Genomic DNA, 17,665 nt, shown 5'->3' on the forward strand with positions numbered 1-17,665 from the left:
GCAAAGTGCTTTTCTTAGCCTGTGAGGCCCGTCCGGGGAGTGGAGTGTTAGAGTCCACCCCGGGCTTCTAAGGGGGCAGGGCAGAGTGGCCGGCAGTGACCGGCCTGAGAAAGGAACCCGGGTCCGGGGGACAGACCAGCGTGACAGGCCACAGGGCCAGCAGCAGGCCTCCAGCCCAGACCACATTCACCCCTCACTGCCTCTGCCTCAGGGCCAGCCCTCGGGCCCAGCCAGGCCCCTGTGTCTGCAGCCACTCCCCTCCACACGGGCCTGGCCGCCCAGGCCTCTCGCCTGCAGTAGGGCCTAGGGTCTCCGGCCCCTGGTCTGAGAGGAAGCAGATACACAGACGCCTGGACACAGGAGAACCCAGGCCCTGCTCCCCGCCTTTCCCACGCGGCCGTCTGCTGCCTAGACTCTGAGCACAGCATCCTTGCCGCCGGGAGCCCAGGCCAGGCTGGGCTGAGGGCTCAGAGCCAAGGGACACACACGACGCAAGAGGCAGAAGACGGGATCGGGCGCCTGAGTCTGGGAGAGACTAAAGGCCCAGGCTGCCCTCTGTGGGGCCCGGCCCTCCTTGTCATCCAGGAGCGAGCGGCTCCTGGAGCCCAGGGCAGGTCTGCCAGGGCAGGTCTGCCTGCCTGTGTTCCCCGCCTCACCCAGGCTCCTGGGGTTGGACATGGCTCTTAGCGATCGGAGCCGACACCGGGCAGGTCTGTGGCCTCTGTGCGTCTGCACATCCGCCCTGGGGCCCGCCTCACCCTGGAGCCCTGAGCCAGCTGTCAGTGGCCCTCACCTTTGACCGTCAGAATGACCGCCCCCACCACCATGATGAGTGTCTGCAGGGCGTCCGTGTAGATCACGGCGGCCAGGCCTCCTGCGGAGAGAGGGGGCTGGAGGGCCGGGTCCGAGGGAGCGGACCGGGACGCGGTTCCAGGGCTCCGGGCGGCTGCTGCCCCACATCCGGGCCCTGCCCTTTGCCGGGTGGGGGGTGGGGTGAGCGGTGGGAGCAGGAAGCTGGGCAGCACAGCCCGACTGCAGCTGTCCAGGGCTGCGGGGGAGGTGGCCCTGCCCCTGCTCCTGCCTGTGGGCTCGGCTGGCCTCCGATTCGGGCACGGACGCCCAGCCCGCGGTCAGTCCCCCTCCCCTCTCCAGGACGCCTGGCGCAGGCGCTACCTGCGATGGTGTACAGGGCGGTGATGGCGAGCATGAGGATGGTGGACAGGTAGAAGTTCCAGCCCAGGCAGATGTGCACGAACAGAGCTCCCGCGTACAGGTCGATCTGTGTGCGAGAGGCATCCGTGTAGAGGCCCAGCTGCGGCCCGCTCCCCATGTGGCCTCGACGCCTGTGGGAGAGGAGGGGACCCCTGCCAGGGCTGGGTGAGGGCGGAGGAGTCCTGGCCGTGGCACCGTGTGCAGCAGGGACACTGGTGTTGGGAATAAAGTCCAGTGGCCCTCGCCCACCGGGAGCAGCACTGCTATTGAACCTGGCCCCTGCGGGGTGAGGGCAGAGCCTGGCCCTGTGGCTCCCAGGGGGTCCTTGAAGAGGAGGCCCCAGGAGGACTTCCTGGGGGAGGCCACAAAGCTAGCGGCCTCAGGAAGCGGGTGCACGTGCCTCTGTCCAGGGGCCCGCTGGGTGTACCCGCTCCCTGTCACCGGGGCCTCCAGAGCAGACCAGGTGGGCAGGGAAACGGGTGGCTGGCTTAATGCCCCGGGGACTGAGACTTACGTCAGACTGTGGCAGGCCGAGGCTGGACCCAGGGCTGGGCCCACGGCCCTCCCATCCAGGCCCGTTTGGGGCAAGAACCCCTGCTCCAGGGTTCGCCCTGGACCGCCTCCCAGAGCTTGCCTGTCGCCCTGAGCAGGGGGCATCCAGAAAGAGAAGGGCAGGGCCTGCCGGCTTCCAGGCTGCCATTTCTGCTGGCTAAGAGCGGAGACAACCAGGAACAGCCTTTGGGCTCAGCTGCGGAGAAGGCTGAGCTGGGCTGTGGCCAGTCTGCACGGCCGGAGGGCACAGCCCCCTGAGCTACCCCAGCACCTGGTTCGGCGGGGAGCCGCCAGCACGCCGGCTCCCGGGCCTTCGGGACAGCCTACGTTTCTGGCCTCCCCCAGGCTCCCCCTCACCTCCTTTTGGGAGGACCCCAGCTGTGCGGAGACTGACACGTGTGTGTGTGTGTGCGCGCGCGCGCGTGTGTGAACGCGTGTCTGTATGTGCGCGTGTGCGTGCGATGAGGCATCTCCCTCCAGCTCCCGTGAGACAGAGGAGAGGCGGAGGCTCAGGGAGGGAAGCATAAGGTCAGACCCCGGGAAGTAGAGGGTGGCAGTGCCAGGCGGCAGGCCCCCGAGCCCTCCTCTGGCCACCACGGAACACCCTCCCTGAACCCCAGCTGCCCTCAGCGGTCCTGGTCTGTGCCTGACCTCCGGCCACACGTCCCTGTAAGCACAGGTGACGCGGCCTCACCACCCAGCGCCAGCACTTGGCTGCCTCAGGCCTTGGCTCACCCAGTACCTGCATCTCATCCTCCAAAGCCACTCCCCGGCAGACCCAGGCCAGCTGCAACCGGTAGAAGCTCAGAGCCCTAAACCCAGAGCTGCAGGGACCTGGGTCTGTGTCCCTGGCCAACTGGCCCAGCTACAGGTTGCTCCACCCTAGCCTCTGGCTCTTATCTATGAAGTGAAGGGGGGAGGGGAGGCCGCAGGAGCACCCAGCTCCCCATCCCCTCTGGACCCCGCCGGCCACTCCCCCTGTGCCTCTCCTCGGCCAAGAGAGCAGATAGAGGCGAAGCCAGAGGGACTCGCCTGCTGGCAGACCCTGGGAGAAGATGCAGGGGCAGCAGCAGGGACAAGGGCACAGGCTAGCCAGGTCTGCTGGGCAGAGCCCTGGCCTCTCACTTGGGACCCGCTGGGGGGCTGCTCCGTGGTCTGACCCCAGACTCAGTCCTCGCCAACTGACCTTGCCACTTCTTCCCCAAATGGGAGGCCTGGTGGCGCCCTCACGGAGCCTTCTGCCCACAGGGCTTCCCTCTCCCCTCAGAAACCACTCTGCCTGCACACACACACTGCTTTATTCTGAGAATCTCTAAGGCTGGGCTGTCCTCCCAGGGGGGTGTCCGGCCTGGTTCCGCCACGAGGAGGCGCACTGGAGGGAAGCACGCTGCCCGGAGCCCTGCAGTCTCTCCGGGCGGGCCGTGCTGCAGCCTTCGCGGGGCTGGCCCTGGGGGCCCTGAGCTCCCAGGTCCCTAGAGCCAACGGGCCCCATGGTGGCACCATCTCCTGAGCTTGGAAAACACCCAGAGCCCAGGGCACCGAGGCCCAGGCGGCCAGAGGGGCTGTCCCGCCAAGCTCCCCGCTGCTGGGCCGACCCTGTTCCCCTGCACGTGTGGCAGCAGAGAAGCTATCATGGCGATTTCCCCCAGATTATCCGCTCCCACACCGGCCCATCTCACCGGGGCCATCACCATCCCTCACCTGCAGAGACCTCCCCTGTGCCACTCCCTGCACCAGACCCACCAGCCACAGCTGCAGGACAGTCCCACCGCCAACGCCCTTGTCACCTCCCACCTCAGGCCTCCCCTCCCCACCCTCCCCTGTCACCTCAGCGTCTCCCCTATCACCTCAACTTCCCTCCTCCGCCCATCCCGTCACCTCAGCGCCCCCTCCCCACCCCCCTCGCCGCTGCAAAAGCCCCGGGCAGCCCTGCCATCACCGCTCCCGCTGTGGCCGCATCTCCAGCCCCACCAGCTTCCCTCAGCTGCTGCGAACCCGCGTTCTCATCTCCCGCCCGAGCCTGGTCCCACTCCCGCTCTCTCACTGCACGGCAGCCCAGCCTTCGCTGCTCTTGCCGCACGTTTGCTGTTCATTGGGACTGCGTTGGTCTGTGTGCTTATCTGTCTGGAACTAAGCTCCCGAGAGCCAGAACAGAGTCAGCCGGGCCTGGCGCCCCGCCGTGCACAGGCCCACCGGTGCCGTTCACACTTCAGAGGCAATGGCCCTGGAACAACTTGGGGCTCGGGGTCCTGACTCCTATGCCCCCTGGCACTTACCTCCAGTCCCTCGGTGCCTGTGGGGGTTAATTCCAGGACCCCACAGACACCATGTCCCCTGACACTCAAGTCCCTGATGTGCGCGGAGTAAGAAGAATCCATATGGTTGGCCCTCCACATCCGTGGACCCCCAATCCTGGATGCAAAACCCAGGAAACGGAGAGCCAACGGCGAAGCTACTGGAAAAGTCATGCGGCAGAGGACTGCGCAGTTCAAACCCAGCTTGTTGGAGGCTCAACTAGTTTGCATGTGGCCTGCAAAGCCACAGTATTTACTACTGGCCCTTTGACAAAACAGAGATAGCTGATCCCTGGCATATATTATCTCATTCATTCCCATGGAGTGGGACTGGGGATACATCACTGAACAAAGAGAGAAATGGGGGCGACAACAGACATTCTAAGCAAACTATGCAGCATACTGCAAGATCGTACACGGGTGGGAAAGGGCGCGGGTCCGGACCTGCTGGGCAGGCCAGCCCCCAGGGGGAAGGTGAGCTTTGAAAGCCTTGAGACAAGTCAGCGGGTGATCCACGTGGCAATCCAGGGAAAGAAGGTTCCAGGCAGAGACCGGGGCGAGCGCCAAGGCCCTGAAGCAGGACTATGCCTACATGTTCAGGCTGAGAGGAGGCCATGCTGGACTGCCAGGTGCAACAGGGAGAAGAGGGCGCGGTGAGGTCACGGACGTAGCCAGGGCTGCACGTGAAGGACCGTGTAGGCGCCGTTGGCCTACTGTGTCATGCCGAGATTCCCTGCTTTCCAGAGAGCAGATAGGCCCAGAGCCGCACTGTGATGGAGCTGGACCCGGGCTCCCTCAGCCCTGTCCGAGGGGTGCTCCCTGCACCCTGTGGTGCTCTCTGAACACTGTAGCGTGTTCTCTCTGCAGACCGGGTCCCCTCGGAGGGTGGCAGCAGGCAGGCCCTGTGGTCTCTCTCTGGACAGGCTGCATTGGGATGGGTCCTGGGAGTGCAGTGTGTGGGCATCCCTGGGGCTCAGCCCAGGGAGCCAGGGCCTCGGAGGCCGGCTGGTCTCGGCCTGCAAACAACTTCCGCCAGCGCCGTCAGCCAGGCTCTACCCCCTCTGCTTCCCCTGGGCAGCCCCGCATCGGTGCTGGAGCCCCGGCCCTGACGTCCGCTGGGTTGCTCCCCATCTTACAGGGTGTAAACCGAGCCACCCTCCTCACAGAGTGGAGCTTGGAGCATCCCGTTGTGGCTGCTCTGGCACAGCGGGCAGTGGCCGGCCGGGCCTGGAGGCAGCGGCCTGGGTTCTAACCGATGCTGCCGGCTCAGCAGGGCCTTCGGCACGTGCAGCCACGCTTCGGGCTCAGCTGTCTCCGCTGTGCACTGGGCTGCAGGACCTCCCCCTAACCGGTCCTCATTCCGGAAGTCCCACCCACGCCGCCATCTCGGGTGGTTCTGAGTGTGAGACATAAACCTCACACAGACCCCCAGGGGGCTGCATCGGGGATAAAGGAGCCCCCCAGGCCCAGGCCTCCGCCCCTGCAGCCCAGGGGGCTCCTCCTGCCCTCGGGCCTGTCCTCGGGGAGGGCCCGAGGCACTGACTCCAGCCTGGCGGTGCCACCCCCAGGCCGCTTGGTCCTTGGACCGCTGGCATCAGCGCCTCCAGCCTCCCCGCACTGCCGCGCTCCGGCAGGGCGGACATGGCAGCCACAGCCGATGGCACATGGGTTTGTTGGTGCCCTCAGAGCAGGGCCAGGTCCTGTCTGTTTCTGAGCCTCCGGGCCCAGGAGAGGCGCTGGCGCAGGGGCCGGGGAGGCGGAGAGGGCGCGCAGGTGTGGGGAATTCTAAACTGGGCCTTCAGCGCAATCAGAGCAGTCCCCCAGGCTCAAAGGGAAACCCTGAGCCGGAAGCTCGTGATGCTCCGAGAGCACCTCATCTTTGGAGGGCAGAGCAGTGCCTGCTTGTCAACAGGTCCCGGAAGCCTGCACAGGAACAGGATGCTCTGGGCCCCGAGTGACCTGGGGGTGCACAGAGAGGCCCAGAGCAGATGGTCCCCGCGGGAAGGGTCAGAGCAGAAAGCACACCGGAATGCCAGTCAGCAGTGCAGAGGACGGCCAACCACTGTCCCCAGGCCCCAGGTAGGGGAGGGTCAGGCCAAAGGCCAGGTCAGACCCCCAGGGAGAGCCATGTGGTCCAGGTGGACCCTAGACTGCCCCAAGCCAGTCCCAGGACACCCCAGGCCAGTCCCAGGCCGCCCCAGGGCCTCTGAGGAGCAGTCCCTCTCCCAGGACCTAATTTCCAGGGAGCCTGCCTGCAGCTCCTGGCTGACCAGTGGGGCCTCCTCTCCCTCCACAAAACCCAGGGCCTGTCTGGGTTTTCCCAGGCCAGAGCCGGCCTGAAGGAGGCCCAGGAGGTGAGCACCACTGAGAAGCCAGGCTCTCAGAGCACATTGCTCCCACATCCTTCCCTTCCCCCACCCCCTCCCCCCCACCCCCCGAACCCCTGCACAGAACCCGAGAGGCAGGCCAGCCAGTCCACTGCCTTCGGGGGCCAAGGCTCGGGTCTCAGGTCTCAGGTCCGTCCAGGCTCACTCAGCTCTGAGCAGGCTGACCCAGGATGCAGCCAGGAACCCGCTCCTGAGCCCCGCTAGGGGAGTGAGAGCCAGGCCTGGCATTGCCCTGAAGCCACCAGCAAGCCTGAGACCAGGCCATGCCCTCCCGGGCCTTGGCTCCCTGCCTGCAAAATCAGGGCTTGGACAGGAAAGCCACCAGCACTGCTGACTGGCATTCCGGTGTGCTTTCTGCTCTGACCCTTCCCGCGGGACCAGGCCCAGGCCCCGGGGAGAGGCTGTGCCGGCACCCCAGTGCCGGGGCGGGTGTTGTTGGGGACCAGCTGGTGACAGTGCTGACCAGTCACAGTGAGAGGCAGCAGGTGGGCCTCCTGCAGCCTCTGGACCTCAGCCCAGAGCTGGCGGGCTCTCAGCGCCCCCTCGTGGGCAGTTCTGCTCACCTCAGTTCAGGTCCAGGGAAGGCCAGAGGCTGACCAGGGATGTCCACCACAGCCCCTGACCCTGAGTACCCCCTGGGGCCCCACATCTAGAGCCTGCGGTGAGTCAGGGGGCACAGAACCTACATTCTCCCCCAACTCTGCTGGCTGCTGAGCCCCACTCGGGGGGCCCTGGGCCCGTTGTCACCAACTCTCTGAGTGACCTAGGCCAGCACGGTCCCTCTTTGGGCCTCAGTTTCCCCAGATGTTAAACAGGGTGAGAGGACGTCGGGCCTGCTTGGGGGGCCTCCGGTGTGGGGAGTGTCCAGGCTCTGCTGGCTGGAGGCGGAGGTGGGCGGCTCACCGATATCTTGGTGAAGACAGACAGCAGCAGGGACAGGACAGACAGGTACATGCGCATCCTCTGGCCTCCGTAGCGCTTCTGGATGTACTCCGGCATGGTGACGATCTGGGGAGGCAGCAGGGTCACTGCTGAGCTGCGCCAGCACTCGGGCTGGGGGCTGCTCAAGGGCAGGCCGGGCCCACTGAGCCCTGGGCTCCAGGCGAAGGTCCCACCTCGTCTGAGGCTCAGGCAGGGCAGTGGCGGCCGGCTCCCGGGCGGGGAGGGTGGGGGGGGCAGCTGCTCAAGACTGACATGGGGAATGGATTGGAGGGGTGCTGCTGGGAGGGGGGGACGGCTCGGAAGCTGATAGGACAAAACCGGATGAGGCTGGATGGAGGTGACGGTGAGGGGCAGGGCAGGGCAGACTGAGAGACATCCAGGAAGTGGGTCCCCCAGACGTAGTGACTGCCCAGCTGGGGCTAGAAGAGTGGGCAGAGGCCAGGGCAGTGCTGCCCAGGTGTAACCCCCCGGTGTGCCACCCCGACGTGCCACCAGGTGTGCTGTCCAGGTGTGTGGCTGTGTGCCAGAAGCACTGCTGCACAGAACACATCTGGGCACTGTTGGACCTAAGGTGCTAGGAGGGCCCCTCTGGCACTGAGGTGTGGGCTCCTAGACGCAGCGGGCAAGCCAACAGAGAAGGTGCCGGGCTGACGTCCAGGGGCCTGCTTTGCTGGGCTTATAGGCATGTTAATTGCATAATAATAGACACAGCCTGGAGAGTTTGCCAACGTGAGTGAGGCCAGAGGGTCCTGCCCATCGCCGCCACCAACAGGACCAAGGCCCCGCCCAGGGGAGGCTGCGGCGAGGTCCCAGGAGCAGACTCACCTCCGAGGAGATGTAGATCGGCACAAAAACCCACGCGAGGGCCAGCAGCACATAGGTGGCCTGCGGGCGAGAGGCAGGGTGAGGCCGTGGCACAGCCCCACAGCCCTGCTCCGAAGGAGAAACGGGGACCGGGGGTCTGAGGCCTGACTTGCCAGGAGAACTCAGGCCGCCCCCTTCCCCTCCTCGCACCTCTGTAAACAGATGGCCTGAGCCAAGGCCAGCAGCTGCCTTCCTGCTGATCTGCCCAGCATCTTGGCATTCTGAAGCCAGACCTCCCAGCAACACTGTGCATAGAACCAGCTGGCACCGGCAGGCCTATGTTGCTAGGAGGTGCCCCTCTGGCCATCGAGGTGCGGACTCCAGAGGAGCCCTATCCAGGGCCGTGCAGGATGGTCCTGCTCCCCCACACTCCGCACCCCCACTCTGGGAGCTCACATTCCACTCAAAGCCTGCCACAGCCAGGCCCCCAGCTGCGCCTGAGCCGGCCAGTCCAATGAAGAGGCCAGAACCCTCGCTGCTGGCAAAGAGGGAGGCTCCGATCTGGTGGGGAGAGAGGAAAAGGAAGCAGCTGTGAGCCACCCGGATTCCAAAGTTCCCGCCTTCACACAGTTTCCAGGACCCCACTCCTATACCCCCAGCTTGGGGACCCCCTGACAGCCTCATCACCACCGGCTTAAACTGGACTGGGCAGTGACCTCAAGGATGCTGGCTGACCTGCAGGTCAGATGTGGCCCCAATAGGAGGAGGGGTGGGAGGAGTCAGGGGGCACTCACCGGCCACCATGTCATGTCCCGGCCCGCGAGGAAGTAGCCGCTCACGGTGTTCCTGCTGGCTCGACAGGAGGACTGCGAGGATAGAGCAGAAATTGGAACCCCTGTGCATTGTGGGAGGAATGTACAATGGTGCCATTGCTGTGGAAAATAGCGTGGCCATTCCTCAGAGTTAAACATGCAATTATTCTATGTCCAGCAATTCCCCTCCTAGGTGCATATCTAAGAGAACTGAAAACAGGGTTCAGACTAAACTCATACACATGGATGCTCACAGCAGCAGTATTCACACAGCCAATGTCCACCATCTGATGAGTAGATAACAAACATGGTCTCTCCACACAATGGAGTAGGATCCAACCATCTAAAGGAATGAAATACTAATACATGCTACAACATGGCTGACTCTTGAAAGCATTCTGTTCAGTGAAAGAAATCAGGCACAAAAGACCACGTGGTGTGGTTCTGTTCATACAAATGTCCAGAATAGGTAAATCCTTAAACAAAAAGTAGATAGTGGCTGCCAGGGGCCAGGGAGAGGGGCAATAGAAAATGACTGCTAGTAAGTTGGGGTTTCCTTGTGGGGTGATGAAAATATTTTGGTGGTTGCACAGCATTGTGGATGTACTAGAGGCCACTCGACTGTACACTTTAAAACGGTTAAAATGGATCTCAGAGCTTCTCTCCTCATGGAGAGTGAACTGACGGAGAAATTAATGCTTAAGATATTAACTAACATTCCAAGGACACACAGCTTCTCTCAGTTCTTGCTCCAGTTCTGACTTCTGCATTCTGACTTCTGGCTCATGGCCTCCTGCAGTTTTACTCATTTCTCACCTCACTGAGAATGAAACCACAACATGGGTGTGTCGGGACAATGCTCCAACCAACTGAACCGCCTGGCCAGGACTAGACTATATCCGTTAAGCACAGCAATCAACAGAGTCATACCAATTGTACTTCTGGGTGGAGCGTTAGAACAACTGTACCTGAATAACAGCTCAGGTGACATGGTCAGGGTTGAGCCTCACAGTCAGCCAGCCTGAGAGGAGAGCCCACCGAAGAATGGGAAAATAACAATCAAGACCTAATTATACCCAGCCGGCGTGGCTCAGTGGTTGAGCATCAACCTATGAACCAGGAGGTCATGGTTTGATTCCCAATCAGGGCACATGCCCAGATGTGAGTTCACGCCCCAGTGGGGGGCATGCAGGAGGCAGCCAGTCAATGATTCTCTCTCATCATTGATGTTTCTATCTCTCTCTCCCTCTAAAATCAATAAAAATATACATGTTTTAAAAAGACCCAATTACAACAGAAAAGCCCGAAGAAGTGACAAAAGGGACAATCCAGTTCAGGAGGTCAAGAAGACTATACCACTGGGTCCCACAGGACATTTACTACGAAAGACCACCCATGAAGACTGGAAGTCGTAGCAGTTCTACCTAATTCATAGAAACAAACACAAAGCAACAACTAAAATGGGGAGACAACGAAACAACCCCTAAATGAAATGAGGGGAAAAAATGACTCTCCAGAAAAAGAGCTAAATGAAATGGAGGTAAGCAGTTTATCAGACACAGAGTTCAGATTAATGGTTAAAAGGATGCTCAAGGAACTTAGTGAAAACTACAAAGAACTTAATGGGAACTACACGGAACTTAGTGGGGAGACATCAGCATTAAAAAGGAAAGAAAAACCATGATTAAGAACTAGTCAGAAATGAAAAATACCATATCTGAAATCAAGAAGACACTAGAAGGAACTTAAAGAGGCTGGAGGAAGCAAAGGATCAAATTAGTGATTTGGAAGATAAGGTAGAAAAAACACTCAATTAGAGCAGCAAAAATAAAATAAAATAAACACTTAAAAAGTATGATGACAGCTTGAGCAGCATGACTCAGTGGTTGAGCATCGACCTATGAATCAGAAGGTCATGGTTCAATTCCCAGTCAGGGAACATACCTAGTGTGGGGCATGTAGCAGGCAGCCAATCAATGATTCTCTCATCATTGATATTTTAACTCTTTTTCTCTCATTTTCTGTTCCTCTCAAAAATCAATAAGAAATATATTTTTAAAAAGAAAAAAAGTATGACAAGAATTTAAGGGAACTTTGGGGCAACATGAACTGTAACAACATTTGCATCATTTGCACCAGAGGGAGACGTGATCAAGGGGTAAAGAACCTATTTGAAGAAATAATGACAGAAAACTTCCCAAACCAGGTGAAGGAAAAAGTCACATAAATTCAGGAGGCAGAGAGAGACCCAATCAAGATGTATTTGATTCCCAGTCAGGGCACATGTCCAGGCTGCAGGCTTGATCCCCAGTGTGGGGCATGCAGGAGGCAGCTGATCAATGATTCTCTCCCATCATTGATGTTCCTATCTCTATCTCCTTTTCCCTTCCTCTCTGAAATCAATAAACATATATTTAAAATAAACAAATAAAATTGAAGGGAAAATAAAGAACTTCCCAGATTTAAAAAAAAAAAAAAAAAAAAAAAAAAAGGCTAAATGAGCTTATTATGACTAAACCAGCATAGCAATAAACGCTAAAGGGACCATTGGAAGAAAAAGAAGAAATCTAGAACTAGATGAGCATAGGCATAAAGAATAAAAATGGTAATAAATAAGTACCTATCAATAATGACCTTAAATGCTCCAATCAAACAACATAGGGTAACTCAATAGATTTTTTTTTAATGACCTAAATATATGCTCTCTTCAAGAGACCCACCTCAGAACAAAAGACTCACACAGAATGAAAATTTTCCATGCAAATGGAAATGAAAAAGGTGGGGATAGCAATAGTTATATCTGAGAAAATAGACTTTAAAACAACGGTGATAAAAGAGACAAAGATGGTCATTACACAATACTAAAGGGACTGATCTAACAAAAGGATTTAACCCTGGTAATTATATATGCACCCAATAAATGAGCACATAAATATATCTAAAAATTCCTGGAGGACTCGCCCTAACCAGGTTGGCTCAGTGGATAGAGCATTGGCCTGCAGAGGAAGGGTCCCAGGTTCGATTCCAGCCGAGGGCACGTGCCTGGGTTGTGGGCTCGGTCCAACGTGCAGGAGGCAGCCAATCAATGATTCTCTCTCATTACTGATGTTTCTATCTATCACTTCCTTCCTCTCTGAAATCAATTAAAAAATATATTAAGCCAAAACCAGTTTGGCTCAGTGGATAGAGCAGCAGCCTGTGAACTGAAAGGTCCCAGGTTCAATTCCAGTCAAGGGCATGTACCTTGGTTGCTGTGGGCACATCCCCAGTGTGGGGTGTGCAGGAGGCAGCTGATCGATGTTTCTCTCTCATTGATGTTTCTAACTCTCTATCCCTCTCTCTCCCTGTCTGTAAAAAATCAATAAAATATAATAAATAAATAAATAAATGTATTGTAGGCCCTTACTAATATATATATTAGTAAAGTACCAAAGAGGCTGATATACACTCAGGGCACTAGAAACCAATCTGGATTCAGCAAATAAAAGAATTATTTAAAACATCCTGGAGAACTTTAAGGGAGAAATTGTCAGCAATACAGTCATAGTAGAGGACTTCACTGACATCACTGGAGATTTTTCACACAAAAGAAATCAACAAGGAAACAGCAACCTTAAATGACACACTAGATCAGGGGGATATAATTGATTTTTATAGAACATTTCATCTCAAAGCTTCAGAATATACATTATTCTCAAGTGCACGTGGAACATTCTTAAAGATAGACTACCTGTTAGGACACAAAATAAGCCTTTATGTTCAATAAGACTGAAATTATATCAAGTATACTAGAAGTCCGATGCACAAAATTCAGGCGAGAGGTCCGGCCCTTGCAGCCCCAGCTGCCTCATGGCCCTGGCTGCCTCTCTGCCCCACGGCCCCGTGACACCCCCCACACACTGGTCATTCCGGAAAGTCATTCAGCCATCAGTCTAATTAGCATATTAATTTTTTATTATACACTGAGTAACCAGATTATTATGATCTCTGAACACGTATAATCTGGCCACTCAGAGCATTTATGTATAAGGGAAAGCTTGCAAATCTTGATGTGTCAAGGGACCAGCCTCTGGCTAGTAAGTCCTCTGCTTCTTTCTAACGACCCACAATGCAGTTCTTATACATGGAAAAACCTTATTTTAAAATCCCAATTCTATCTATGGTCAGTCTACACTGAGTGGCCAGATTATGCATTCAGAGATCATAATAATCCGGCCACTCAGTGCATAGGACTAGAGGCCCGATGCATGAAATCCATGCATGGGGGCGTCCCTTAACCCATCCTTCACCCTCTCCAATCTGGGACCCCTCGGGGGATGTCCAGCATCCCTCTCACAATCTGGGACCACTGGCTCCTAACCGCTCGGCTGCCTGCCTGCTTGACTGCCCCGAAACCACTTCTGCCTGCCCTAACTACTCCCCTGCTGGCCCTATTGATGCCTAACTGCTCCCCTGCCAGCCTTATTGCCCACAACTGCCCTCCCCCACCAACCTGATCACCCGTGACTGCCCTCCCTTGCCACGACCCGCCTCCTCCACTGGGACCCGCCTCCTGTGTGCAAGGTGGCAGAGATCCCAGGACCAGCCTCCTCCATGCCACACAGAGCTGTGGGACCTCAGTCCTCACCATGCGGAACGGCCACTGGGCCCTGCCTCTACTGTGTGCACAGCCATCTTGTGATGGCCATCTTGTGACAACATTGCATAGGCTTTTATTATATAAGATTCTAAGATCACAATAGCATGAAACTAGAAATAAACTATAATAAAAAACCTCAAAAATATTCAACATATGGAGGCTACATAGCATCTTATTAAACAATGAATGGGTTAACAATGAGATCAAGGGAGAAATAAAACTTCCTGAAAACAAATGAAAATGGACGTGCCATCACCCAAAAGCTATGGGACACAGTGAAAGCAGTTCTGAGAGGGAAGTTCATAGCGTTACAGGTCTACCTCACAAAACAAGAAAAACATCAATTAAACTAAACCCACAACTTAAAAAGAGAACAATAAGAAAAGCCCAGAAGAAGTAGAAAAAAATAAAATAATAAATATCAGAGCAGAAATTAATGGCAAAGAGACTAAAAATACAACATAAAAGATCAATGAAATCAAGAGCTGGTCCTTTGAAAAGATAAACAAGATTGATGAACCATCAGCCAGACTTTATCAAGAAACAAAGATAGAAGCCAAATAAATAAAATCAGAAATGAAAGCGTCAAAGTAACAATGGACACCACAGAACTACAAAGGACTATAAAAAACAAACAAACAAATAAAAATTATGAACAACTATACAATCTTCCACAACTCAATCAGGAAGAATCAGGGAACTAGAATAGGCCGGTAACAACTAACGAATTTGAAGAAGTAATTAAAAAAAACCTCCCTGTGGAAACCACCTATTGTCTTCACTGTAGAGAGGTGTGACCCTTGAGCCCTGGCAAAGGTCAGAGCTATGCACCCACTGTTTAGTCGAGACAATGGTAACTGAAGCAACTTCCCACCAGACAGTGTGTAAATCCTTACTGACAAGATTGTCTGTTACTGGAAACTGCCAGCCTAAGGGCTATACGTGTATCCCAAACTGAATAAAAGGGTGACAGGGTCTGAGCCCAAGCGCATCCTTCCTCTTGGGTTGAGCTCCCGCCTGGCCCACCAATTTCCAAATTATTATTTCTTATCTTGTCTCTTTCATTTGTTTGCTGCCCCTCTCCCAGCTCCTGAACCCTGAACCACGTGGGACGTAGGTGAATCACACTCCCAGCAAATAAAAGTCCTATACTGATGGCTTCACAGGCCAGTTTTACTAAACATTCAAAAGAGAATGTTTGAGAAGCCTCCTCAAACTACTCCAGAAAATTCAAGAGGAGGGAAGACTTCCTTTTATGAGGCCGGCATTATCCTAATTCCAAACCAATTAAAGAAACTACAAAGAATGAAAATTATAGGCCAACTAGAAGCCTGGTGTATGAAATTTGTGCAGGGGGTGGGTCCCTCAGCCCAATCTGCACCCTCTCCAATCTGGGAGCCCTCTCCTATCCAGGAGCCCTGACGGCTTAGGCCCCTTCCCCGTGGTTCTCTGCTCTATTTGGGGCCTGGCTGCTCTGAGCCCGCTGCCCAGAGGCTCTCCGCATCCCAGAGGCCCTTGGTGGCTGGGGCAGGATGCTTGCCTCGTCACCGTGGCAACAAAGCAAGCATTCTTCCAGGCCGCTCATGCTGCCTGCTCTCAGCAGCCTCCCCTTCCCCAGGACTGGGGGACTCTGGCAGGGCTGAGGGGACTGGGTGCTGCCGTCTTGTGGCTATGGGCACCACCATATTTGTGATGGTTAATTTGCATATTATTCTTTTATTAGATAGGATATCCCTGATAAACATAGATGCTAAAATCCTCAACAAAATATTAGCAAATTGAATCCAGCAATACGTTAAAGAGATAATAGAAATGTCAACAACCTAACCAACTATAATTTAACAAAGAAATCCCATGCCTGAGAGACCTGCATACTGAAACATCTAAATGTGGGAAACCAAGAATAAACTGGGACACAAGAAGAGAGAAAAGCACAGATGGCCTGCAGGTGCAGCTCTGCAGCTGGGAGCTCAAGGCTCTGCGTAGAGAATGGAGGAAGCCAGCAGTAGCAGATGCTCCGTTCCACTGGAGGAACAGAGAGATGCAAGGGGGCTAGAAGGAAGGGGCAGTGTGGAGGAGCAGTCCGGTAGGGTGAGCAGCAAGAGAGCAAACAGTGATTGAGCCAGCAGATGCTGACAAAGCACAGGGTTTGGCCATGCAGCTCCACTGTCAGACCAGGCAGTGAAATTTCAGAAAAAGAAATGGAACCACAGAGGACTGTCACCATTTGGACTCCCAAAACTTGCTTCCCATTTCCCTGTCTCAGTAGAACTGCTGTTTCCCTCTGTGACTGATCCCCAGGTGGGGTACTTGGGGTGGGACCCCACAGAGGTCAGGGGTCACCATTACAGTGAGGGCAAAACAAACCCCACCCCCAAGAAGCACAGCTATACTTTCTTACAGAAGCTGTGGAGGAAAACAAAATCTTGCAATTCAGTGTTATCTGCTGGAAAATAGTAGAAAGACCTTTTCAGAGGAAGCTGCTATCAGCCATATATACACAGACAGATACAAATGCTAGGCAAAGGAGAACAGCAAATATCATGAATAACCATGTTAACAAGGATGATGAGAAAGAAAAGGAAAAATCCCCAGAAGCAATCTATACCATATGGAAATTTACCTAATAAAAGAGTAGCATGCTAATTGACAGTACTTTCACGACACCTACCAGCCAATCATGTATGAGTATGCAAATTTACCCAACAAAGATGGCAGATTAATTTGCATACACAGGTGCAGAGCTGTCAGGGAGGGGCAGAATGCAGGCATTCTGCACCACCCCAGCTGCTTGGGGCTTTTGGGAAGCATGAGAAGGCATAAAGGCAGCTCTGGGCCAGAAGGGAAAGGCAGGCTGGGCAGAGCGAAGGTGGTGCCAGCAGCCAGGAGAATGAAAGCCCATTCTTGCACCAATCTTCATTCATGCATCAGGCCACTAGTATATGACATAAATGATAGAGATTTGCCATTCTGAAAATACTCAATGAAATATGAGGAAATATAGACAGGCAATTCAAATGCTCTCAGAAAATAAATCAAAGAACAAAATGAGTACTTTACCAAAGAAACTGAAACTTTAAAAAAGAACTAATCAGAAATCCTGGAAATGAAGCGTGCAATTAAGGAGATTAAGAGTGAACGACTAAGAGAAATAAGAGGGCAGCATAGGCAAATGCTGTACTCACTGCCTCCCACAACCACATCAAAATTACAACTAAAATGCAGAACAACCATCATCTAGAACTGCCACAGAGCTGGCTGAGTGGAAGTCCTACGACTAGCGAGGTAAAGAAGAAAGCACACTGAGACTGGTAGGAGGTGCAGAGGCACAGAACAAGCTGGGCTGGCACCAGGTGTGCCGCATTTTTAATTGTGAGGAAAATCACCCCTGTGGAGGGCGCCCAGAGGAGCAAGGGGTCCCAGCCCCACACAAGACCCCCAGCCCAGAGTCCAGAGCTGGGGAAAGAAGTCCCTACAGGCCATAAGAACTATGGACTTTAAAAACATATGTGGATTGGAGCTGAGTGACACACAGGTCACTGGAGACCCAGCTGCTCCTCTTAAGAGGCCGGCACCATGAACTGAATTTCCCTCGCTTCTTCTGACTTCCAGTGTTGGTAAGAGGCTCTGGGGGATCCAGACACATACAGGGAGAAATTGGACTGTCTGGCATCAGGGAAGGAACTCAGGGGTGGCTTTCTTCCAGACGGAGGTGCTGGCAGCGGTCATTGTTCCTGTGCTGGGACCTGACTGGCAGCCATCTCTGTTTGTTCTGCCCTGGTGATTCCCTGAGACCCCGCCCCACTCAATTTACAACCCCACCCAAGCTGTGCTCAGTGGCTTTTGCATATTAATGGCCTATCCTTTCAAAGACTAAAAACCTGTTAAACAAGCTGCAGCTGGATCAGGGAGCCCCGAACCTGTCAATAAAAACCCCAACACCTGGTACCAGCACCAGCCTGTCTGACCTCATCTGGCACTTCCAAACTCCATACAAAGAGGAGGAATCTGCAGCTCTCTCTG

At 55.1% G+C, this 17,665-nt stretch overlaps 1 protein-coding gene across 2 annotated transcripts in view; it reads right to left on the bottom strand.

The window, feature by feature from the left end:
- Positions 1-17,665, bottom strand: part of SLC5A10 (solute carrier family 5 member 10) — a gene marked incomplete at its 5' end in the record, with an annotated part of 66,859 nt that overhangs the window by 44,917 nt on the left and 4,277 nt on the right. For both annotated transcript variants that reach the window (XM_084861526.1, XM_084861525.1), the window contains 6 exons: positions 794-874; positions 1,174-1,279; positions 7,349-7,453; positions 8,213-8,272; positions 8,648-8,752; positions 8,986-9,057. In XM_084861526.1, the coding sequence (XP_084717652.1) occupies positions 794-874; positions 1,174-1,279; positions 7,349-7,453; positions 8,213-8,272; positions 8,648-8,752; positions 8,986-9,057 (529 nt within the window). The remainder of the gene's footprint in view (positions 1-793; positions 875-1,173; positions 1,280-7,348; positions 7,454-8,212; positions 8,273-8,647; positions 8,753-8,985; positions 9,058-17,665) is intronic.

This window comes from Pipistrellus hanaki, assembly GCF_964339955.1.
Source record: "Pipistrellus hanaki genome assembly, chromosome: 16".
Lineage (NCBI taxonomy): Eukaryota > Metazoa > Chordata > Mammalia > Chiroptera > Vespertilionidae > Pipistrellus > Pipistrellus hanaki.